This window comes from Ovis aries, chromosome 4, assembly GCF_016772045.2.
Source record: "Ovis aries strain OAR_USU_Benz2616 breed Rambouillet chromosome 4, ARS-UI_Ramb_v3.0, whole genome shotgun sequence".
Taxonomy (NCBI): domain Eukaryota; kingdom Metazoa; phylum Chordata; class Mammalia; order Artiodactyla; family Bovidae; genus Ovis; species Ovis aries.
In genome coordinates, this window is record NC_056057.1 from 47,828,002 (window position 1) to 47,855,198 (window position 27,197).

Consider the following 27,197-nt stretch of genomic DNA (forward strand, 5'->3'; position numbering starts at 1 on the left):
TTTCTCTTATTAACCTGAAATTAAACACTTATTCATTTCAAAAACACACAATCACAAAACACTGACTGGTAAGAAAAATGGAGAAGAGTGACAAAACCCAACTTGTTTATAGACAAAGAAATGAACAATTAACTTCCACATCTCTGTTTGAAAACTATTTCACAAGTTCATACAACTAAAATAGATCCAATACTACTACAAATAGTCTAGAAATGACATGAACAGACTTGGCCAATGTCAAAAGCTTCACAGACTATGGTTCCATTATCTAAACAGCAACCTGATGGTAGAAAACAAGATTCATAAGTGGTTCATCTGCCAAAAGCCTCAGTTTGAGGGCTTTCACTCTGCAGTCCCTGTGCTACCTGACAACACACTAGGGCAGAAAGCACGTGCAGACAGGATGAAAGCATCATCCACACTTCATGGCCACCTTGACACCTTGTGAAAACCAGAAATAAAACTTCATACACCAATGCTCAAGTCAGTTGATCTTCTTTCACCCTGAAGTTCTTGTAACTAATTTTAAGTGCACCAGTTACACTGATGTAACTATGCTCAATGGAGACAAGGAAGCATGCTGACGATTGTAGGTTGGCTACAGGAAACCTGTTACTATACACTCCTTTGTAGAGAAGTGGCCGACGCAGACAGAGTTCAAATGAAAATGAAGCAGCAGGTAAGAAGAATTCAGTGACCTTTTAAGGGAGGACAAAGCTAAGTAATTCAAATATTAAAGTACGACTTAACTGGGGCATCTTCCTTCTCAAGAAAAAGGTCTAATTATTACCAGTCATCGGGCTCTTATGCAAGTTCCTAACATGTACACGTTTAACTCAACTGCTTCCTATGAACAACTTTGCAGGCTCTCAATGCCCCTACACAGACTGACACAAAGCTGGCCCAGCCTCTCACCTGCAGACCCTGAAGGAGGAGGAGCGCCCGCTTTCTGCCACTCGGTGGCCTCGGCTGCCATTCTTCTCACATATGCATCGTCCACACACATCAAGATGTTTTCTGGCTTTATGTCAGTATGAATGATCTTGCACTTACTGTGGAGATAATCTAACCCCTGAAGGACCTGATCACATAAAATCAGGAAGGAGTTATTAATACTTCTATTATTCAACATTTATTTGTAAAATAGTTACAGTCATTACAAGGCACAATAGGAACTTGGGCCCGACAGGAACCCAGCTCCTTCCCATAAGCAACCAGTGTATATCATTCTGGAGATAATTTATGCTCATATAAGAAAATGCATTTAAACATATGCTTATTAAAATAACAACTTTGGTGAGATATAATTTACATGACACACAATTCACCCTTTTTTTTTCAATTCAACCTTTTAAGTGTACAATAGAATGGTTTTTAGATGTGCAACGGTCATCACTATATAATTTAGAACATGTTCATCACACAAAGACGAAACACTGCACCCATTAGCAGTCACTCCCCATCTCCTTCCAACTCCTCTAGCCCTAAGCAACCACTAATCTACTTTCCTGGCTTTGGACATTTTATGTAAGTGGAATGATACAGAGTGGTCTTTTGTACCTGGCCCAATACTTTCAAGGTTCATCCATGTGTAGCACATAGCAATACCTCATTTTTTTTAGATGCCAAATAATTTTCCACTGAAAATACATTTTGTTTAGTCATTCAATGATGAACATTTGAGTTCTTTCCATTTTATGGCTACTATAAATATATTGCTATAAACATTCATGTACAAGTTTCTATGTAGACATGTCTTTATTTTTCTTAGTAGCACAATTATTGGGTCATACTGTAACTCTATCTTTAGTCTTTCAATAAACTGCCAAGCTGTTTTATCCTATCTATGGCTGCATCATTTTACATTCCCATCAGCAATGTGCAAGGATTACAGTTTTTTCCGGATGATCAATACTTGTTATCTGTCTTTTCATTTTAGTCACTCTTGTGGGTGTGAAGTGTGTATCTCATTGATATGCATTCCCATAATGGCTAATGATGTCTGTACATTTCTAATATTGTAGGAAAGGAGAATTAGGTAGCTTTGGTACCCAGGCTATAAACTATATAGTACTGATTTAAAAGAAACTGCTAAACCAAGATACTCACATACTTACCATGTGTGTGTGTCTGTGTAAATATATATATAGCAAAAATTACAGAGTATGGTGACCTAAATGCCAGGCCAAAGTTTTTCTGGAATTATTTCCATAAGAGGGGAATTCTTTCTTTTCATAAGGAAAAAAAATATTTTAAAATACAGTTCATGTTCCCATATATTACAAATTCTACATGCTCAATAAACATTTGCATTTAATAAACATCTTCATTCAAACATTTTAAGTCATTTGGTGTCTTGATCACATTAGACAAGGAAGTGAGGAAAAGACAAGCAGAAGATATCTAATACTGAACAACTCGGAAAAGTTCTCAGCAAAAACCCAATGCTTCTGTCTACCTTCAGTTTCTGGCTAAACAATCTTGAAAGTAGAAGTCCCTCAGTCGTGTTCGACTCTTTGTGACCCCATGGACTATACAGTCCATGGAATTCTCCAGGCCAGAATACTGGAGTGGGTAGCCTTTCTCCAGGAGATCTTCCCAACCCAGGGATCCAACCCAGTTCTCCTGCTCTGCAGGCAGATTCTTTAGCAGCTGAGCCAATACCAGGGAAGCCCAAACAATCTTAAGATGACAAAACATTAGTAAGTGAAGGCACAGATTTCGCAAGGAAAGTAGAAGGAACATGAGTCTCTTAACCAAGATGAAAATCCTCATATTCATTTTAAAAACTTTTCCTTGGAAATACTTTCACATGACTTCACTGACTGAGCATCAGTTGAGCTCCTATAACAGGCTGCATATGCTTATAGATGTTTGATACACAGCAATAAACAAAGTTCCCCATCTCCACGAGGCTTTGACTTTACCTTAAAATTAATATTTAATGTTTTAGATAATACTTCAACTAGAATATGTTTAAATTATGTTTAAAATGTCCAAATACCAACAGTACGAAACATAGCATTATATGTTTCCATAGAGAATAAGGTTATAATTCTGAAGGGAACACAATTCAATGAGCCTGTATATATTCACTGGCATTCATGCATCTTCTTTGGGCAAACTGAAGTATCACATGGAGTTCTTATATATGAGTAGTAAGAGAAATTCTGAGAAGTACAAGAAATTAATGGACAAGTACACTGATGACTTCCCGTCTGTGGAAGTAAAAGGAATAAGACTTTTAGAAAGTTTAAACTATTTTTAATTATTTCAACTAAAATTTCACTTCAATCATCAAATATTAACTCAAAGTTAAAATGTCAGCATCTTTCCAAAAATATCTTTCACTACCATCTCATGAACAAGTTGTTCCTAACTTTCCACCTTAGTTCTTTCGTAGTTCTTAGGTTGTTTCACTGTGTGTGAAGCTGCTTAGGTAAGAGTTAATATGATCCAGTATCCAAATGTGTTAAAATGAATTTCAATGAAAATGAGACACTTGAGACAAGCAAAGTGTTCTCAGTAAGAATTTAAGGTTTCAGATATTTAATCCCTTTCATGGATCACTGCCTTGTTGTGGCGAAGGGGCTTGCATAACTCAATGAAGCTCTGAGCTATGCCATGCAGGGCCACCCAAGACAGACACATCATAGCAGAGAGTTCTGACAAAATGTGATCCACTAGAGGAGGGACTGGCAAACCACCCCAGTTATACCTGCCATGAGAACCTTCACAAACTATTAAAAAAGGTCAAAAAGATATGGCACCAAAAGATGAGTCCCCCAGGTCTAAGGTGTCCCATATGCGACTGGGGAAGAGTGGAGGAGAAGTACTAATAGAATGAATAAAGTGGCTGGGCTAAAGTGGATACAACGCTCGGTTGTGGATGTGTCTGGTTGTCAAAAGTAAAATCCGGTGCTGCAAAGAACAGTACTGCATAGGAACCTGGAATGTTAGGTCCATGAATCAAGGTGAGTTGTGAGTGATCAAGCAGGGGATGGTAAGAATAAACAATGACATCCTAGGAATCAGCAAACTAAAATGGACGGGAATGGACGAATTTAATTCAGATGACCATTATATTTACTACTGTGGACAAGAACCCCATAGAAGAAACAGAGTAACCCTCATAATCAACAAATGAGTCTGAAATGCAGGACTTGGGTGCAACCTCAAAAATGATAGAATGATCTTGGTTCGTTTCCAAGGCAAGCCATTCAACCTCACAGTAATTCAAGTCTATGCCCATTCCACCGATGCTGAAGAAACTGAAATTGATCAGTTCCATGAAGACCTAGAAGACCTCCTAGAACTAACACCTAAAAGAGATACTCTATGCATCAATGGGGATTCGAATGCAAAAGTAGGAAGTCAAGATATACCTGGAGTAATAGGCAAATTTGGCCTTAGAGAACAAAAAATAAAGCAGGGCAAACAAAGGCTAACTGAATTCTGCATTAGTCATAGCAAATACTCTGTTTCAACAACACAAGAGACAACTTTACATGTAGACATCACCAAATGGTCAATACTGAAATCAAACCGATTCCCTTCTTCGTAGTTGAAGATGGAGAAGCTGTATATAGTCAGCAAAAACAAGCCCTGGAGCTGACTGTGGCTTAGATCATGATAGCAAAGTTCAGGTTTAAACTAAAGAAAACTGAGAAATACATTAGGCCAGCAGGTATGACTTAAATCAAATCCTGCATGAATTTGCAGTAGAGGTAACAAGTATATTCAAGGAATTAGATCTATATGACAGTGTGTCTGAAGAACTATGGACAGAGGTCCATAGTATTGTACAGGAGGCGGTGAACAAAACCATCCCAAAGAAAAAGAAAAGCAAGACGGCAAAGCAGTTATTTGAGGAGGCTTTACAAACAGCAGAAGAACAAAGAGAAGGGAAAAATGAAAGAGGGAAAGGTATATCCAATTAAAAGCAGAGTTTCAAAGAACAGCTAGAAGAGACAAGAAGGCCTTCTTCAGTGAACAGTGTTTAATAATGAAAGAAAACAACAAAAGAAGTAAGACTAGAGATCTCATCAGGAAAATTGGAAACATCAAGGAAGCATTCTGCCGAAAGACGGGCACAATAAAGGGTAAAAATGGTAGAGACCTAGCAGACACTGAAGAGATTGAGAAGAGATGGAAAAAAAAAATACATAAAAGAACTGTATAAAAAAGATCTTAATGAACTGGATTACTACAATGGTGTGGTGAGTCACCCAGAGCTAGACATTCTGGAGCGTGAAGTCAGGTGGGCCCTGAGAAGCACTGCTGTTAATAAAGCTAGTGAATGTGATGAAATTCCAGCAGAACTATCCAGATCCCTAGAGGACAGGACTTCCCTGATGGCTCATATGGTTAAGTGTCTGCCTACAATGCAGGAGACTCCCTGGAGAAGGAAATGGCAACCCACTCCACTACTCTTGCCTGGAATATCCCATGGATGGAGCAGCCTGGTAGGCTACATACAGTGCATGGGGTCGCAAAGAGTTGGACACGACGGAGCGACTTCACTTCAACAGAGGATGCCATCAGTGTTCTGCATTCATTATGTCAGCAAATCTGGAAGACCCAGCAGTGGCCACCGGACTGGAAAAGGTCAATCCTCACCCCAGTTCCCAAGAAGGGCAATACCAAAGAAGGTGCTAACCATCAGACAACTGCAGTTATCTCCCATGCTAGTAAAATCATGCTTAAAATCTTGCATGCTAGGCTTCAGCATTATGCAGACCAAGAACTTCCAGGTGTCCAAGCTGTGTTTAGAAAAGGAAGAGGAACTAGACATCAAATTGCCAACATTCACTGGATTATAGAGAAAGCAAGGGAATTTCAGAAAAACATCTATCTCTGTTTCATCAACTACACTAAAGTACGACAAACTGTGGAAAGTTCTTAGAGAGATGGGAATACCAGACCATCTTACTGGCTCCTGAGAAACCTGTATGCAGGCCAAAAAGCAACAGTTAGAACCCTTTATGGAACAACCGATTGGTTCAGGATTCAGAAAGGAGTACGACAGGGCTGTCTGCTGTCACCTTGTTTGTTTAACCTATATGCTAAGCACATCATGAGAAATGCTGGGTTGGATGAGTTACAAGCGGGAATGAAGATAGGAGGGAGAAACATCAACAGCCTCAGATATGCAGATGATACCATTCTAAATGGCAGAAAGTGAAGAGAAACTAAAGAGCCTCGCGATGAGGGTGAAGGAGGAGAGTGAAAGAGCCACCTTAAGACTAAATATTTAAAAAATTAAGATCATGGCATCCACTCCCATTACTGCATAGCAAATAGAAAGGAAATGGTGGAAGTAGTGACAGATTTCCTCTTCCTGGGCTCCAAAATCACTGTGGATGGTGACTGCAGCCATGAAATCAGAAGACGATTGCTTCTGGGTAGGAAAGAAATGACAAACCTAGACAGTGTGTTGAAAAGCAGAGACATTACTCTGCCAACAAATGTCCGTATAGTCAAGGCTATGGTCTTGGCCAGTGGTCACGTACTGTTGTGAGAGCTGGACTGTAAAGAAGGCAGGATACCAAAGAACATATACCTTTGAACTGTGGTGCTGGGGAAGACTCATGAGAGTCCCTTGGACAGGAAGGAGATCAAACCAGTCAATCTTAAGGGAGATCAACCCTGAATATTCACTGAAAGGACTGATGCTGAAGCTAAAGTTCCAGTATTTTGGTCATCTGATGCGAACAGCCAATTCATTGGAAAAGTCCCTGATTCTGGGAAATATTGAGGGCAGAAGGAGCTGAAGGCGTCAGAGGATGAGATGGTTGGACAGCATCACCGGTGCAATGAACATGAACTTGGGCAAACTCCGTGAGGTGAGGGGCGGGAGGCCTGGTGTGCTGCAGTCCATGGGGTCAGAGTTGGACATGATTGGTCAACTGAACAACTGCACTCAACACAGCTAACCTTCCTCAAGAAATACTGCTTATGTCTAACAACAAACACAAAGAGAAGACTTGAACACAAGGAAAAGACTATTGCTTTCAGGGATAAACTAATTAAGATAACGCAAATCTTGACGAAAACAGCTAAGAGACAGCATGGAACACTATTAAATCATGATCTTGGGACTCAGGCCACTCCTGCATTACTTCTCAATCACTCACTCACAAGGCAAGGTACTTAAGCTGCCTGACCTTCCCTTTTCTTATCTATAAAAGGGGGAACGTTATCCATTAGATGGAAATGTGAAAAGAATTAGAAATAATGTATGAAAAACTCACAGTACAATGTCTAGCTCACAAGAAGCTCAAACTAAATGGTAAAATGAACTAAGTCAGAAGACTTGTATTGATACTGACTTAATAAACGTAACTTCGCTAAGTCACTTATTAAATTTCTCTGGGTCTCATTTCTCCCATCTATAATATGAATTGGATCTACCTGATGACTCTTTTAATGAATACTAATATATTTTTTAAATATATAGCTATAAGAATGATTTTATTTTAAAAAATAGCATCTTTGTTCTCAGCCAGTGAAGTTAAAGCATCCCAGAATCTAGAATCAAAAAATGACAGGCAATCTTACAAAAATTTATACCAAATATTATGACAATAAAAAAAACAACGAATCAAATTTCATGCTCAAGGTTAGATCTCACTTGTCTTACCACAGAACGTGTATATCTCTTGCCTAAAAAACATAGTTGGCCTCATCAGCAGGAGGCAGCAGAGATCCTCGCTGCCATCTGCTCCATCATGAGAACCCAGGTCAAGTAATCACAGACGGCCAGGAACAGGCTGCATCCCACTCCAGGGAGGCGGCTCACCCCCACGGGCAGGGGCCGGTTCTCTCCATGTGAGGCAGCGGTAGTGCAGACCAGCAGGCAGAGCTCTGGGCTGGAAGCCAGGAGATTTCAGTTCTGGTTCAGGAACTGACTAGCTGTGGCTCGGATTAAGTCTCCTCCCTCCCCTGACCTCAAATTCAGCCGTAAAATAAGGCACTTGGTTAGGACAGTCTCTAATATTCCTGTCTAGGCACCTATGAACCATGCAAAAGACCATTTGTTACTGGTGTTAACAACATAAACTAACTCCCTTTCCACCTCGGTGTGCTAGACATTGGTCCTGTCACATACAGAAAGGGAAGAGTAAGTTGGGAATAACATGGATGTGTCACCTGAAGGTTTCTCCCAGGGCCTGCTCACCACCCACAGAAAGCTTCCCCCTAAATTCTAAACTGCACAGAGAAACGGAACTAGAGCAATTTTGCACATTCTCTTCTGACTCTGGTCACAATATGGGCGCCTTTCTTCTGCCACACCAGAACAAAGGACGGAGGGCAAGGAGAGGGGGCGACCTCTGATGACATGGGCAAGGCCTCGTAACCAGCACCAGGGAGACCTGGCCAGCAGCAGAGGGGCTGGCCGTGCAGGGGAGCGCCCAGGGCAACAGCACCACACAGGGACACTGGTCCCTGTGGACACGGAGGGTAACAGCAGAGAGCGCTCCTCAAGCCAGAGGCTTCGCTCCTGGGAAAGCTAAAGCTCCCAGAGGATCTCTCTTCCTCACAAGGACAGAGGACAGACAGGAGGTAAATGCTACAAGCACATGCTTGATTGAGAAGTGTGGGAAACACCTGCCACAATCACCAAGGACGAGGGCCACAGACACTTTCCTCGTCCGCTCTGTCCTTAAATCTCCCTGCTCCTTGTTCTTTCCAACTCTGACCAGTGAAAATTAATGAGAAAGTTAAGTAGCTGTACTTCACTTCTGATACAGTCAGGACAAAAGGTAAAACACTGCCTAGCACTGCAGCAGCGCAGAGGAATGAGCTGGGGAAGGGGCTTGATTCCCTTGAAGGGAGCAGCTTCCCCGAATTTCTGAGTTGCATACCCAGCACTCTGAGGAGGAGAATTCAAGTTAGTAGAGAATCATATGTACCACTACATGGGCAAATTCAAGAGCATAAAAATGCTTACCAACCAATTTTCTATTCTAAAAATTGAACAATATTGGCTTGATCATAATTAATTCATTGATAACTAGGACCAGTGAGATCATATAAATGGTAAATAAGTAATAAGTGTTGACAAATTCATGATAACAGCCTGCTGGGTAGGGACCTGATTCTTGGTTTTGTCTGCAAAGTCAGCCGCCCCCGAGAAGGTGGGTTTGAAAAAGCAAGGCGTTTGGAAAGTCCCTTAGCTTACATACTGCAGTACATATCACCAATTAAGTAATGTACCTTAAAATGATCTAATTGCTACTTCCACTATTAATGTAAAAGTAAACCATCTCCAGAAACATGAATACACACTTTTCACAAGACATGCTATAATGTAAAATTCTTCCAATCTTCCCGTGTAGACAGACATTCCATAACAACACTAGCCCAGAGTCAAAAGCATGGACTCTGGATCACACCATCCGGATTCCAGCCTTGATTTCCACAATAACTGTGGAACCTAGAAAAGCTTTTAATACCTCCTTCAGGGTGGAGGTAAGAACACCCCTAGCCTCCTAAGGCTGTGGTGAGGACTAGACAGCATAACACAAAGACAGCACTTAAAACAGGGAGTGCCTGCAAGAGCATAATGCATGTTTGTGATAACCGTGATAACAGAAAGAATAATGATTCAAAAATCCCAGGCTACACGCTGTACCTGCATATCATGGCAAAGTCACCCTGCCCTTACCAAGCCTCATTTAATGGTAAGCCGCCACTTCTTCAAAAGGTTTCTGGAAAGGGCAATGAAATTAAACCATAAAGTTTTAAAAAGTAAAGTATCAGCTACCCTTTCAATTACATAGGAAAGTAAAAGCTGTGTTTAAAGAACAGCAACAGTATTTAGAACCCCATCATCTGTGGTATATCTTGAATGCACCACAAATAACAAATACTACCATCACAGCACCATTTCTTCTTTCAGCTTTAGAAATAAAAGCTAAACATAAAATTGACTTCAATAAAGCTGATTCTAAAAGAAAAAGAAATGAAAGCTGGGGGTGGGGGTGAATAGACCCTGCCTGAGGTCAGAGAATCAGCCTGGGTGGAGGAAGGGGGTGTTCTCACCATCACCACCCAAGGATGGCCCCTCCTGACCCTGCACAAGGTCACCAGGACTAAATGAGGACAGCTAAAAAATGATCAAAGGATTGGTAATAGTGTATGGGAAACCCTGGAAAAGCAAGTGATTCAATTATGCTGGGACATTTCAAAACTAAGTGGGAACGTTTATCTACAAGCCCATCAGATCACAGAAAGGTCAACCACTTTGTACAGTAAGAGGAACATACATTTCTTACTTCATTTAAGGAAAGATAACCTCTCATTCCTGACTGCCTACAACATGAAGGAAGCTACAAAGAGATGTAGAACCCATAACACGTGGTCAGGGACTCAGGGTGCTCACAATGCAGCTGGGCAGACAGAGCAGCCACCCTGTGCTTGTCACTATGCTGGAAGCTTTACCAGCAATCCCTTCAAACTCATCTCCACAAGAAAGCCACAAATTATGTATTATCATCCTGATGTGACTAATGAGGACACAGGCCTATGGAAGCTAACTAATTTGATCAGGGCCACAACATAGCAAATTGTCAGGGTCAGAGTTTGAAATTAAATCTATTGCCAAAACTTAACTGTACTTGTCACACTTCCCACTATTGCAATGATTCTCAGCGAAAGGAAAGTCTGCCTCCTTGAGGGTATTTCACAAAGCTCAGAGACATTCTTTAATTGTTACGGTTGGGGTGGTGCTGGCTGACACAGATATCTAATGGGCTGAGGCCACATATATGTCTAAAAAACCTACAATGCACAGGACACGCCCCTACAAAAAAGGACTGTGAAAGTGTGTTGCTCAGTAACGCCCGACTCTTTGTGACCCCATGGACTGCAGTCGGCCAGGCTCCAACGTCCTTGGAATTCTCCAGGCAAGAATACTGGAATGGGTTGCCAGTCCCTTCTCCAGGGAATCTTCTTGACCCAGGGATCAAACTCAGGTCTCCTGTATTGCAGGTAGACTCTTACCATCTGAGCCACCTGGGAAGCCCCAGGACTATCCAGTCCAAAATGCCAACAGTGCCAAGGGTGAGAAACATTAGCTTACAATATAAGGCTCTGCAATCATTAAGAAAGAACCAAGTGCAGGCTGCGGCCATCCTTCCCTGGGGAGGGAAGAAATACCCCTCTTAATGGGTGAGTATGGGAAGCCTTGTCATAGAAGTGGAATTTCAGTTGCGTCTGTATAAACATGGTAGAAAAGAAAGAATGGTTATTTTCTACAGACTAGGACAAAAGAAATGAATCAAAGATGTGGTGCTTAAAAAAAATGGGAAAGTAAGCATTTTCTCTAAATAACCTAGAGAAAAGTAGTAAAAAAAATCATGTACAAAAATCCTGGTAAAGCAGCGTGAGTTTATAAATGCTTGGGACAGCTCTGAATATTCATAAGAAAACCCTAATTTGGGTGATTCTAGAAAGGAAACTGTACCTGAAGGACTCACAGATCTGCTCTGTTTAAAAGATGATTAATTAATCAATAAGGAAAGATTTACCTGCCAAGGGATAAGAGCTGGCTCAGGGTTTGGAAGGGAAACATGGAGTTTCATCAGATGGTAGAAGGCCTTAAACAGGTTAATAAGAAGAGCCATGGTTTAACTTTTACTGGACATGAGCTGTGTACAAGTCCAAAGATATTATTTGTTGCTTGGAAAAATGGTAAACACATACACTCCAAACCCAGACTACCTGGGTTTGAATTCCTGCTCCACCACAAACACTGGTTGTTTCTTGACTGGGGCTAAATTACTGAACCACAGGTTCCACTTCCTTTAAAAAAAAAAAAAAAAAAAAGAAAAAGCACACAAAAAACCTGTATCACAGGCTTATTGTGAGGATTCAATACATTAAAATTTACAAAGTACTTAAAATTATGCTTTGCACATAGTAAGCACTGGCCAAATATTCCTAATTATTAATAGCAATATCCCTTTACACCTTAACAATAATAATAAAGGTACGATTATTATTCTCATTTTATTCATAATGAAACTATGGCTTAAAAAGATTATGTAACTTGGCTAAAGTTCTTTAGCTGGAGTAGCATATACAGTTGTCCCTTAGAATTTACAGGGGTTTGATTCCAGGACATCCATCTTCCCCTGAGGATACCAAGAGCCCCAGACGCTCAAGTCCCTTATAATGAAAGGGCAGCAGTATTCGCATGTAATCTACACACATCCTCCCACATACTTTACATCATCTCTAGATTACTTACAGTATTTTACCCAATGTAAATACTACAGAAATAATTGTAAACAAAATGTAAATGTTATGTAATAGTTGTCTGCACAGCAAATTCAAATTTGTTTTTTGGAACATTCTTGAATTTTGTCCCTGAATATTTACAATCCATGGTTGGTGGAATCCATGGATTCAGAAACCTGAGGACATACAGAATTATATCTGACACCAACACCCAAGTTCTACATCACTCTATACATTGCTTTATGAAACCCAACAATATTGATCTTCCAGAACATGCAACAGAATGCCACTAAAGGTTTCTACATAAGGATATGAATTATTAAAGTGAAGTTTTACTGAGGAAAATAACTGTCAACAGAATAAACCGAAGTAAAACGGTGAGGTGATACGGACCACTAAGAAAGGTGGTGCTGGAAACAAAAAGAATACCACGAGAAACATACATGGCCAGAAGGGATCAGTGGCTAGATGACCAGCGGAGAGGGATGCGTGCAACAGCAAGGAGTGAAGCACTGTCAGCCACACTGGACTTCAGAGGTGGAGGCGGCCACACAGTGAAAGAATATCAGAAAGCTGGCCCACTCTGTTGTATCCTGGGGAGTGACAGAGCTGAGTGGGTCTATTAAGAAAGGATATTCCTGGTATTACCCAGGAATCAAAAGTCCTGAACCCAGAGGATGACTCAAAGGGAATGAAAGCAAATTCAGGCAGAGAGATTATTGCCTGGGATATATAATAATATACTACTTTGAGAGTTATAAGTTTAGAGGGGGAAAAAATCCAGATTTCATGGTATTTTTCTTGAAGAAAATTATAAAGATGGGATCAAATTAAAGCAAAACAAAGCTTCCGTTAAAAAGGCCTACAAGAACTAAGTGCAGACCACATAAAATCAAAATTCCATCTTGAAATTATTCTAGGCCAATAAAATACTACATGAGTTCTTACTCTCTAAGGAGCAGTGTACATAAATTAAAGAGAGGATTACATTCATTAAATCATTTGTTCAGTAAGTATGCATTAAAGTTTCAATACACTTCAAGAACAACTTATTTAGATTTAGAGACACTTTTATTAGCTAAGAATGGCAAGATTTTGGATTTCCATTCTGGAATACAAAATAAATATTGACAGTTCCTCTGCTAATTCATCTTCTCCCAACACTGCCAAGCTTAAGTTGTGACACCTAAGGCAACAGTAGGGGGATGACAAAACCTGTGTGATATACATTCAAGCTGTTATTTCTGGAATTATGCACTTTGTTAAAATATGTAAAACCTGTACCCCAATGTTCATAGCAGCACTATTTATAATAGCCAGGACATGGACACAACCTAGATATCCATCGATAGATGAACGGATGAAGATGTACATATTCAGCAATAAAAAGGAAGATAACTGAGTCATTTGTAGTGATGTGGATGGACCTAGAGTCTGTTATACAGAGTGAAATAAGTCAGAAAGAGGAAGACAAATACTGTGTATTAATGCATATATACGGAATCTATAAAAATGGTACTGATGAACTTGTTGGCAGGGGAGAATAGAGATGTAGAGAATGGACTTGTGCACACTGTGGGGGAAGAATGGGGGGAGGAACTGAGAGAGTAGCACTGACATTATACACCATACGTGTAAGATAGCTGGTGGGAAGCTGCCGTACAGCGCAGGGAGCTCCGTTTGGTGCACTGTAATGACTAGAGGGGCAGGATGGGGGCTGCGGGGGGAGAGGTTCAGCTGCGATGAGATATATGTATATGTATAGCTGATTCAGGCTATTGTACAGCAGAAACTAATGCAACACTGTAAAGCAATTATACTCCAATTAAAAAAACTATACACACATGCTTTCTTAACTTCATATTTAGAAATAAGAATTGTCATAAATAATAAGTTATTTCTTAATGTGCATTTTTTCTTAATTTTAAATTTAACAATAAGAAAAATAAATGGGCATTTTCCTTCCATCAAAATAAAAAAATATGTAAATCTTTCAAGATTTCCAGGATTTATCAGAGATAAAGCAGAAAATTTATATTAGATAACAAATTTTTTCAAAATTTTAACTAGATTTTTTTTTTTAAGTTTAGATTTGACACTAATAGTTATATACACCAAAGGGACATTTGGGGATCAAAAAACTCCAGTTAACATTTTCCCTTAACATGAATCGTCGTCTAAATCAAAGGAAAGTTATTTTCACTTGAGATGTTAGGCATGTTAAAATAATGAGTTAAAATGCTACTATCTAAAACCTACAAGGGAACAGGTATATTAAATAAAGCTACCCATGGACCCATTCTAGGCACACGTGCATGCACTCTACAGTGTGGGAGTGTAGTCCTCCGTGGGTAAGCCAGTATAGCCCCTCTCCTCAAGTACCATCTACAGTGTTAGAAGATAAGCTGCCAATTTGCAGTACGAAAAAAACAAAGGTAAATAAAGAGATGAACAACATACTGGATTAACAGAGTGACCTATACATAATTTCAAAAGCAATATCTAGGGTACTTTTAACAAAACAAATTCAGCTTCAAATTTAAAAAAAAATTTAAAAACCTACACACATATGCCAACACGCAAATACCTCTACAACTGTCAGGAAGCTGCTTCTTCAGACACTCACATCTTAAAATTCACCATTTCTTAACCGTGAATCATTCCCTGATTCTTTTCTTATTTAAGAATTCTGGATTAAGGTCTATATTTCAGGCATAGAATCTTCAGGCAGATCTAGCTCAAGTTTTAGGTCTTGGGACCAAAAAAAGAGGACCAAACCACCTAGTCCTCTTCTCAAGCAAACCAAGCAATCTCTTTGATATTACTTACACTGCAGAAATATCCACAGATATTATCCATTATATCAGAATAGGTAATCCAGAATAAGACATATCTACAACTTTCCTACCTTAGGCTCTAAGGACAATGAGTCAAAGACTGGTATGCTCCATGCAGAAAACTGAATCTGGGAAACATTTCTAATCAGAAGGAGATCTTCCATATGTGGATACTTCCATTCTATAAACATTTGCTTAAGTATCATCACCCAAACAGACCCTAACTGAAGGGTCTTTTTCTTTTGTCAAGAAAAAAGTACAAATATTCCTTATATAACTTAAACATTCCTTAAATTATCTTTCATTTACCCTTCATCCAAATACTAAGAAACAGCAAATAAAAACAACACATTACATGTTTATCTGTTTTGGTTTTTTTTTTAAGAATCTTTTTTATTACTTTTATGTATGGAAAACTCAGTAGTGTACACTCAGCCCAGCCTGGTGGCCAGCTCTTTGGCCTTTGCCTTTTCCAGCTTGGCGATGCGAGCCACTGACTTCGGCCTCAGGACACTGCCTCCCCAGTGACGACGGATCTCATCGTATCTGCCGTCGTAATTGGTCCTGATGGCTTCCACCAGCTTTAGCCAGGGCACTCTTGTCCTTCGAGTTGACTTGTGTGAAGGCTACGGTGGTGCACATCTTCCTGTGGACCAGGCAGCCCTGCCAGGCCTTGCCATTGAGGATGCCGTAGGGAACCCCCATCTTGCAGCACAGGGTGGGCAAGAAGACCACAAGCTCGATGGGATCCACATCATGAGGATCACCACCAGCTGGGCCTTCTTGTTCTCCACCAGGGTGGTGACATCACCTTTGCCGGCAGCCTTCTTCTCAGCTCGGGCCAGCAGTCTCTGCTTCTTCTCTTGCTTTGTCTCTGGTCTGTACTTGTGGGCCAGCTTAAGCAGCTGAGTAGCTGTGTGTTGGTCCAAGGCCTGGGTGAATTGGTTAATTGCAGGAGGCACTTTCATCCGCTTATAGAGAATAGCCCTTTGCCGCTGCAGCCGGATATAGCGGGGCCATTTGACAAAGCGGGTGAGGTCCCTCTTGGGTTGGATGTTCTGTCCAATGCCAAAATTCTTGGGCCTCTTCTCGAACAGGGGATTGACCACCTTCTTAGCCTCCTGCTTCTTCACCACGGCCGGGGCCAGGGCCACCTTCTTCCCCTTGGCCTTCTTTCCCTTCAGCATCTTGAAGGGCTGGCATAGAGAGCTATCTGTGTTATCTTCTAAGCGGAACATTTTGTAAATGATATTGGATAAAATGATTTCTTATTTTACAGCATCATTTATGTGAAAAAAGATTCAGATGCCAAAAGAAATGTGTTTGACATTTACATATTACTCTCTTTATAAGACAGAATAGCTTATCATTAAGTAAATATCAATATAAAATTGATTTAACAAGTTCCCAGTGTTAAGCGCTGCAATATATGTATCTTTAAAATGGGAGATATGTATCTGTGTACATATTTTTTATTTTTATTTAAAACAAAACAGTAATTTGGGACTTCCCTATTAGTCCAGAGGTTAAGAATCTGCCTTCCAATGCAGGAACTGCCAGTTCAATGCCTGGTTGGGGAACTAAGATCCCACATGCCTAGGGGCTATCTAAGCCTGGGTGCCGCAACTAAAACCCAACACAGCGAAATAAATAAATATTTTTAACAAACAAACAGTAATTTGTGTTGAAAGGCTGGCCAGTTAGGTATACAGAATGGAACCTGAAGTCATAAGTCTCACCTGTCTAATGATGCTCTTCACACAACGTACTGGGAGGCCTTGGTAGTTGGATTTTATGATCCACTTGAGGAGATGGTGGCCAAGCACTTCAAAGACCATGCAGACATCTGGGATAGGGTTAAGGATCATTTCTGGATACATTTCCTGGAGTGACACAATTACTAAAAGCAGAATCACTGTGGTACCTGGCAAAATAATTAGTTCTTTATAAAGTGTAACATCAATATTATCAATAATAACAAAAGTGTGGCACTTGCCTGGTGGTCCAGTGGATAAGACTCCATGCTCCCAATTCAGGGGGCACAGGCTCGCTCCGTGGTCCAGGAACTAAGATCCCTCATGCCGCAACTAAGCCTGTGCACCACAACTACAGAGCCCGCATATCACGATGAAGACCGAGCGCAGCCAAGATAAATAATTTAAAAGAAAAAATGGCTGCTTACTGTTTCTCACCTAAACAGAAAAATCTAACATTTACTAAGTATACTTACTATGTACCATACAGGATTTAACGTGTACTCATAACAATGGGAGGAATGAGGCAAGTAAACCTCAGGGAGTTTAAAGAACCCTTCCTGCCTGACACAGAGTAAAGGTGGCAGAGTCATGACTCGACAAAATACTTACCTGTGGGCTCACTCCGTCCAGCACACTCCTCCTGACAATAAGCCTTAACAAAAATGAGCAAGACTGAAACCTCACAGAAACCCATGAGGGAAAGAACAAGAGAACTTGCCCCTCTTAAGTGTCCTGCCTGCCTACCTAAATTTCTATCCAATCATCACAAAAAACATTTTATAAAACAGAAATTTACCAAACACAGTAACCTTTTCCTTCAATAATATCTTTCACTGGGTCACTAGATCAAAATTTTAATTATTTAAGTTTTTAAGAATGTATGATCACAATTTAGGACATGGCATGGTCATAAGAACAACCTATAATAATGAAATCTCAGGAATCTGTTGTCATTTCTTTAAAAAACAGAAATTCTAGTTAACCACTGGCCCTCCAGAACTATGCCCCATCAAAGTCTCTCATATAAACACGTCATTTATACAGAAATGAATGGCTCTGAAACCCTTTAGGGCCTATATATGGACTATAAAAAGGTCATTTAATATTTTATGTAATATCTAGATCTATTAATACCACATCATCATAGTAATTATTGCTTTAAATATCTTTAATAAAAATAAGAAAAATATTTCCACAATACTGGAAAACAAATGTGCTACAGACTTATGTATAGATGATCTAAAGTGAGAAGTTCCTTACTATTTCCCAAACTCATTAAAAAAACATGGAAACCAAGGTCTAAACTTGATAGCAAACATAGAGCCACAGCCCAAGGTTTCTAAATTGTCACCAGAGTATTCTCAAAGCATTGAGAGCCACTGGAGTGTAGACACCAAAACTCAACTCCATTGACCTACAAATTAGGTGTTTCCTCCAAAGAAATTCTCTATCAGCTGCTTTAACAACAACATTCCAAATGTGATGCAAGAGGAAGGGCTGCTGTGCCTACCACAAACAGGCTCACTTGGAGAGCAGGACAGAGGACCAGTTCCATCTTTCCATCTATCAAGAGGGAAAATGCACCCTGTAGTTAACAGAAAGGCTCTTAAGGCAAAGGAAGAGGCAACATCAGCAGTCACCAGAATTTGCCGATGTCCTCGAATCGAATCCGTAGAAGAAATATAAAAACCTCCTCAAGTCACAAGGTGTGAGGGGAGTGCTTCCCGGAGGAATCAGGACTTAGCAGATGCACAAACAGGATGTCATTCTAGGGTGAAAGCTGGGAGAGGGTTTGCCCTCAGGTTTCTAAAGCTTGAACAGGCCAAACATCAAAATGTTGGATCTGTTCCAAAGATGATAAAGGAAAGAATAAAAGGTCAGGAAGGAGGAAAAGACCCTGGCTCTTGACACACTCCTGGCACTCACCCCTCAAAGGACTATGAATACACAGTCCAGTATTCCTGAACCTCGGGAAATGAAGGCATTGCCTAGGTCAATCACACAAAGAGCTAACTCAGAAGATCCGATACTAAAATATGGAAACAGCATTTTGGAAACTAAAGACATTATTTCTTCTCTCCACTTGTGCCAACAACACTAAGCTACAGGTTACTCTGCTGTCACTGCCACTCCTGGGCTATCCTTTAGTAATGCCCCGGGCAGAAGGGGAAAATAACTCCTTCCATACCCATTCACCCTGCTGAGCCTCACCTCCAAAACTACTAAGCATGCAAACAACTGACCAGGAGCACAGTTAAAAATTATATTCTCCAAAGAAAAAAAGAGGTCATGAGATGCCCTTGCTGCACTTGTAAGACATATTTCTTCTCCAAAACTAGAAGTAAGGCTGCCACATTTAAAAAACAAAAGGAACAATTCATCTTTATAATTAAGAAGCTTTCATTTTTCAAAAAATCATATAATATGGTGACACTAGAGGTTTCACGTGGAGAGTGATACAGCAGAGCAAACAGAAGTTTATAGGTGCTTGAAATATTTACATTCTTTTAAATTGAGAAGAAAAACTAGAATATTAATTCAGCTATTAGGAAGCAATAGAACTGTCAGAAAGGATACGTATTCCATTCATGCCTGAAATCTTGAAGTCATCTATAAGCTGCACTACCATGTCTTTATTTGGGTCACTGGGATCACTTTCTCGAACCTAGAGAAAGAAAAATAAATTCAAGAACAGGAGTGTTTAAGACTGAAAGTCATTTCCACTATACCAACCAAAACTATTTTAATAAAAGAAAATTTTTTAAAAGATTCAGTATTTGAATTTATAAATAATAAATTCAATTAATTTTATAAAATTCAGAAAAACTCCTCTGTAAAATTTTGTCATTAACCTTTCTTATATCATTCACATATCTGTAGTACTTACACATTTGAGCAATTTTATTTCATCCAAGGCTGTCTCTGTATAATGCTGGGCACTTTTTACAACTTTCATTGCAACAAATCTTTTTCCCCTTTGAAAAAATGCATTAAAAAATATTAACAGCAGAAGTGTTAACTGTAACAACTAATAAACTAGACTAATAAACTAAACATTATAATGAACTCTAATAAACTCTAATAATAGAAACTTTTAATACTTTCCTTTAAAATAGTACTTTTCAAATTGTGGGCCCACAGTTAAGCAGTGGCTTCATGAGTAGATCTTTTTTGCTTTTTGTTTCTGTTCTGTCCTCATAAAATTATGGCACACTAGATAAATATCAGAGTTCATCGTCACATATGGTTAAGATCGAGTATTGTTTTAAAACACTTTTATTTCAATTCATACACACTACACATGTGTATGTGTACTATAAGAAGACAGTTTCATATTATGGATCACAGCTTAAAAAAAAGTCAAAACCCACTAATTTGAAAGGTCTATATGTTATTATTTTATATTTGAAATGTTTTTCTGGTATGGATGAACTACTATATAACTCAAGTGTGGTGCAATTACAAAGAATAAGTCTCCAATATAAAAGCAGAAGAAAGTTAATATTTAATAGCTTGTTATAAAATAAAGATGTTGAACCAGACCAGGAATCAACAGCACAGACGACCAGGAGCACTTACTGCATATCCCAGCACAGCCAGACAGTGGAGAAGTGGCCCCATCCTAGCTTCCTAATAACATGGTACCGGCCATTGAAGAGGTCTCCAATTTTCACTGGATGATAGCCACCTATGATTGTTTAAAAAAAAAAATTTTTTTTCCAGAAAAATAGCAATAGAAACTCTTTCTTCCTTATCAGTTCATACCAGTAAATAAATCTCTAAATAGTAAAATTGGATTTGAAGCATGTTTAATAATATAACATTTTTTCAAGAGCATCTTTCATCAAGATGTCTTTCTTTTAGGCTTCTTCATTTTTTAAAAACTTACCTTAAAAAAGGAATGAACCAACCCAACACACCGTAACAGTAACTGGAGGTTTTAAAGTCTATGTGCACATACTATGTATATTCCAACTCTGGACATTTCTAACCAGTAAGTTAAATGCACATCTTTGGGGGTCAGTGAAACACAACTCACCAAACCAAAGGATGTGTACTCTGCATAGTTCTGCATACCAATAAGGAAGTATACGATATATGACAATTTACCCACCATAAGAACTTGCTTCTCTCACCACTTGTCCTCAACCTCAAGCTCCTGCCAAGAAACAGGTTGGAGAGCAAGAGAGAGCACTCAGTGTTAAGGTGGGCTTGGGGAGGTAAGGATGCTTCATAGGCATCTACATGACCTCACTCTGCATTGTAAATAAGATGATCAGGGTACAAAGTAGCATGCTTAATATGATACCACTTTGGTGAAACACACAAGAAAAAGTCTAGAAAGGTAAAGATATTTAGCAGCAAACATCTCTGGATTATAAGATTACTCTTTTATTCTTTTTATCCCTATTTTATTTTTTCCTCTATCTTTTTCAATTTTTTCTTAAAAAATACTTTTCTACATTTTATTCTTTAATATCTACTGCTTCTCTTTTAATTGCAAAGATGTTCTCATTTTTTAACTCTTCAGAATTCTTACAAATCCCTCAAGAAAGCAAGGATGGTTCATGCTCAAAACAGGAGGCATCTAAACCACACCCTCAATACATCCGTCAGAGGGCAAGGAGTAGTAGTTTAAAGAAATATTATAAATGTTATCATTATTTAAATTGTGTTGAATTATTAAAGCAGGAATTTAACTAGATAAGAACTTTCTATGAACTTTCAAAGTCTCTAACAACATTTGGGGCAAAAGAAGAACTGAAATGAAAGATAATAAGGAATAAAACATAACAAATTATTAAATGAATGGGTAACTAAATTTATTGTGGTCATCATTTCTCAATAAATACATGTCAAGCCATTAGGCTGTAACTGCTTAAACTCACACAGTGCTTAAGTCAATTCTATTTCAATAAAACTGGAAGAAAAAATGTCTTATTACTTACATACAAGACTACACCAAATTCAAGTGGGCTCTGAGTTCACAACAGTGGTTAAATCATTCAAATTAACAATGAAAAGGAGGAAAAGAAATTGAATACTATTCAAGTAGGGATACTGTGCTAAGCACTGTACTTTCAAAATCATGATCCACTGAAACAAAAGTAAACTGAAACATGTGTTGCAGACCTTCCACAAGGCGAGCAAGCAGGGGTGAGGAAGGAGGAAGGGAGGAGAAGTTCTGTCTGGGAAATGCTAAGCTGAACAAAGTGAGTAGATTTCTTGACCAAAGGGGTTCTCAGAGCCCAGTGTCTTAACACACATTGGGAACCTCCAAGAGCACAGAAGATGCTACAAATTTCAGACACACAAAACCATTTCGTCAAGAAACTAGACGTATTTCACAGCACAAAGTATTCAGGAAACACTGATGTCTATCGTTTCTTACAACCACTCAGAGCAGACGGTGTAATTTCTACACTGCTGAACTGGACAAAAGTCTCAGGGACCATAAGTAGCTGGTTCAGGGCAGGAAGTTGGGTCTGACTCCAAAGCATGCTTTGTTCACGAGTAAGAAATGCATTCCATTTTTAATACCCAGAGGACCGTTTCCCAGTCTTATTACACAGGAACATTTGATAGCTTAATTGAAGGCTATTTACCATTTAATTGCATATTATCGCTAACATGAAAGATTCTAAATTTAAAACTAATTTAATTATGTGTAAAGAGAAGAAACCTGTACCACTACTGTATGTTTCAGATTTGAATTCCTGAACAGCCAGGTTCGGTTCATGTGAGCTACAATCAACAGGCACTGTTTCCAGGGTAATCACAGCAGAAGCGCAGCTGTTCCTTTTCTCAATAGGACTGAAAGTTGAAGAAATTACTAGCGTAGTCCCATTATCTCAGGAGCCCTTACAATAAGAATACTATGCAAAAAAAAAAAAAAAAAAAAGGCCAACTAAACAAGAGGGGCATAAAAGTTAATATTAAAACAAAAATACAAAAACAACTGAAAGTATCAAACATATCCTAATTTTTTTCTTTTTGGCCTTGCCACACAGCATACAAAATTTTAGCTCTGGTCCTAATTTTTATTTTGAAAATTGGTGTACACAATTTCAATTTTTTGAAAATTGGTGTACACAATTTCAAATCTGAGTCCATGCATTCTCAAATCCTAATTTCCTAATTTCTACAGGAAGCAACACTGTTTCCAAACATTTTTCAGTCTCTTCTCACAGAATGGTAACTCTCAGGCTGCCAAGAGGGTGGAGCACATCTCCACACAGCAGACCTCACCAACTGCCTCAGCATCCAGGGAATTAAGAGAAAATGAGTTCTCTTCTCCACTTCCTGCAATGAGCAAACAACACATACCACGATGGCTACTAGCAGAGGAAACCCTGTGTCCTACACAACACTGTCCACACAAAAGGAATCCTGAGAACAGTCAAAGGCTAGACAAGGCCCCTCCTCCCACTTCTTCACCATCATTCAGTACAGGAGCACGGGGTGACAGCAGTGCCGTGCAAGGGCCTTGCTGATGGCATCAAGCAGAGAACCAGAAAGGGCCCAGCAATGGACGGCTCCCTTGACTTAGGGGTTTGGCTGATACAACTGTACTTCATGACTTAGCTAAATCATGCATTCATCACTTAAAAGTTTTCCTTTCATTCTTCTTTAAAAAAAACCAAAAAACAAAAAACTTGGCAATGTCACCCATCTTGGAGGATCTCAAATTCCCTGAACAAAGACTGAAACCACGCCCTCGGCAGTAAAGTCTTAACCACAGCACCTCCAGGGAATTCCCCAAAGTTTTCCTTTTAGTCTTTATAAATGTATATTAGATTGGATTACAAATACAAGCGAGCAAGAATGAATTGTTAAGCAATTTTTAAGTCCACTCCGATTCCTATCTCCCAAGCATACCCAAAAAACTATAACTAAAGCTCTACCTGCACCATTTATTAGGAAAGCTTCAAAGGAAACAATTCTGAAACTATCCTTCTCAGCTATCTGGGGTGAACTGCTGGCCAGGATAAAGATGACTCCCTTTTCCTTGCTGAGCACAAGACAGGTTCAATTTGAACAGTGAATCAAAAGTTCAGAACTCTCTCATAGACAAAAGCCTGGAAGAATTTTCAGCAAACTATTTTCTAGCAAAAAATATTAAGTATCATTTTTTTCACTGACCCTAGTTTCTTAGCCCTCTGATAGTGATGTAACAAATTAAACAACATATTAAAAGGATAATACATCATGACCAAGTAGGGAATATTCTAGGAATTAAAAGTTGTTTAATACTAAAAAATCAATAGATGCAAATCACCACAAATAACACACCAAAAGAGCAAAAACTATATATCAGATCAACAAACACACAAAAACTACTTCACGATATTCAACATGCATTCCTGATGAAAATTCTCAACAAAGCAGGACAAAAAGAACATCTATGAAAAATCTGCAGATAACATCAGTCCTAACTGTGAAAGAATGAATGCTTTAACTGCTAAAATCAGGAACAATGTAAGTGAGACTACTCTCCCTACTTTTACTCTACACTGGCCTGGAAGCTCTGGTCAGCACTACTGGGCAAAATAAACGGAACCAGAGGCCCTTATGGGGTCTTCCTGGGACAGACCCCTCCCCTATATCCTGTGCCACAACTCTTCTCTGAAGTACCCAGACAACTGTACCTCAAGCATATACCTAAGATTTTCAGATGCTAAAACCACCACCAAATGTCAGAAATTAACTACTTGATGATCAAGAGCAGATAGCCCCCAGACTTACTGGTGCCTAAGGCGTGGTCACCATCAACCAACCGCAGAACTGTGCATGAGGAGATCACACACCCTGGGACACTGGCCTTACCCTGCCTTTAAGAATATGCTTTGCTGAAATCCCTCAGGGAATTCAGGGTTTTCGGAAGCACAGAGCCACCTGGAGTCTCCCTGCTCAGCCCTGCAATAAACCTTTCTCTCCTTGAAACTCTGATGTTTCAGTCCGTTTGGTCTCACTGTTGGGTCGAGCACATGAACTTGCTTGTGTTCAGTGACGTATCTCTTATTCACAGACAACTTGAATGGCAACAGGAAAAGATGAAGTAATCTACAAAAAGGTTACTGAAACTACGGAGTAAAGAGAATAGGAGGCTATAAGCTCAAGATGTAACAACTGTGTTTCTAGATATCAGCAATAAACAATGAGAAACTGAAATCTTAAAAATATAATGATACTCTGGACTACCCCGGTGGCTCGGTGGATAAGAATCCACCTGCCAATACAGGGGATATGGGTTCAATCCCTGGTCTGGGAAGACCCCACATGCCATGAAGCAACTAAGCCCATGCACCTAGAACCCGAGCTCCCCAGCAAGAGAAGCTGCCACAACGAGAAGCCTCCACTTGGTACAACAAGCGAAAGCTGTGTGAAGGAACGAAAACCCAGCGCAACCAAAGCCTAAATAAATGTTCAAGAAAGATAAATCACAAAGACATAACCTAATATACATATAGATAGATACTGAGGAATAAATCTAACTAAAGACGAGAAAAGGATCTCCCCTGGTGGTCCAGTGGCTAGGACTCAGTGTTTTCATGGCTGTGGCCCAGTTGGAATCCCTGGTCAGAGAACTAAAATCCTATAAGCCACACAGTGTGGCCCAAACAATAAAAAATTTAAAAAATAAGAAAAGGATTAATGAAGCATAATAACCAATATAATAGCAAATGCTAATTGCCTTAAATTTTAAAAGGAGTAAAAAAAAAAGTCATTTAAGACAATTAAATAGATGAAATGCAGGGATTTCTCAAATTATTATTTAAAATTACTTTATGTTTGAGAATTTCCATAATAAAAAAGAATGCCATTTTTCAACCTGTCTCTTACTCATTCCAAATGTGTGGTGGTGCGAGGAGCTGTCTGGATGACCAGGCAATCCCAAAGCAGGTAGAGACAGGCTCCAACTAGTGGGGCAGAGGAGAGAGGCTCTGTTGCAGGCCTGGATAATGTATGTGGGTGGGACCCCAAATGCTCAGAAACAAACTCTAAAAAGCAGGTTAATGGGGAAAATAAATGAAAAACCTGCTCAGGGACCACTCTAGACTCTTGTTTATGATACCATCTAAGGCAAACAACACTGGGATGCTCTATCATCATTTCTACTGAACATGTGTGTGTGTTAGTAGTGGTGGGGGGTGGGGGGGTTGTTACACACATTAGTCCAGCATCACCCAGGATGGAAGCACTAGTCAGGATTAGAATCAAGCTCTGCTAGATTCTAAACACTGTGCTCTTTCTACTATGATAAAGTATTCACTCATCAGCTAAAATAGTCAGTTCACTCAGTTGTGTTCAACACTTTGCAACCCATGGACTTCAGTACGACAGGCTTCCCTGTCCATCACAAACTCCTAGAGCTTGCTCAAACTCACGTCCATCACGTCAGTGATGCCATCCAACCATCTCATCCTCTATCATCCCCTTCTCCTCCTGTCCTCAATCTTTCTCAGCATCAGGGTTTTTTCCAATGAGTCAGTTCTTCACATCAGGTGACCAAAGTATTGGAGTTTCAGCTTCAACATCAGTCCTTCCAATGAGTATTCAGGACTGATTTCCTTTAGAATTGACAGGTGGGATCACCTTGCAGTCCAAGGGACTCTGAAGGGTCTTCTCCAACACCACAGTTCAAAAGCATCAATTCTTTGGTGCTCAGCTTTCTTTATGGTCCAACTCTCACATCCATACATGACTACTGGAAAAACCATAGCTTTGACTAGATGGACCTTTGTTGGTAAAGTAATTTATCTGCTTGTTAATATGCCGTCAAGGTTGGTCATACCTTTTCTTCCAAGGAGTAAGCGTCTTTTAATTTCATGGCTGCAGACACCATCTGCAGTGATTTTGGAGCCCCCCCCCCAAATTAAGTCTGTCACTGTTTCCATTGTTTACCCATCAATTTGCCATGAAGTGATGGGACTGGATGTCATGATCTCAGTTTTCTGAATGTTGAGCTTTGAGCCAACATTTTCACTCTCCTTTTTCACTTTCACCAACAGACTCTTTAGTTCTTTTTCCTTTCTGCCATAAGGGTGGTGTCATCTGCATATCTGAGGTTATTGATATTTCTCCCTGCAATCTTGAGTCCAGCTTGTGCTTCATCCAGCCCAGCATTTCACATGATGTACTCTGCATATAAGTTAAATAAGCAGGGTGACACAATATACAGCCTTGACATACTTCTTTCCTGACTTGGAACCAGTCTATTGTTTCATGTCCAGTTCTAACAGTTGCTTCTTGACCTGCATAGCTAAAATATGTACCCCTTTCCTTTATGATGATTAAAGTATGAATTAACTGTATGGAATTATGAATGAATACAGAAAAACTCTGATATAAAATA

At 39.5% G+C, this 27,197-nt stretch overlaps 1 protein-coding gene and 1 pseudogene across 14 annotated transcripts in view; both read right to left on the minus strand.

The window, feature by feature from the left end:
- SRPK2 (SRSF protein kinase 2) overlaps positions 1–27,197 on the minus strand; it is a 244,493-nt gene that overhangs the window by 27,446 nt on the left and 189,850 nt on the right. For all 14 annotated transcript variants that reach the window (XM_042249189.1, XM_012176669.4, XM_012176668.4 and 11 more), the window contains 5 exons: positions 20,420–20,528; positions 19,728–19,815; positions 19,418–19,505; positions 16,823–16,929; positions 916–1,081 (listed from right to left, as the gene is read on the minus strand). In XM_042249189.1, the coding sequence (XP_042105123.1) occupies positions 916–1,081; positions 16,823–16,929; positions 19,418–19,505; positions 19,728–19,815; positions 20,420–20,528 (558 nt within the window). The remainder of the gene's footprint in view (positions 1–915; positions 1,082–16,822; positions 16,930–19,417; positions 19,506–19,727; positions 19,816–20,419; positions 20,529–27,197) is intronic.
- LOC132659682 (large ribosomal subunit protein eL8-like) lies at positions 1,082–16,726 on the minus strand (annotated as a pseudogene).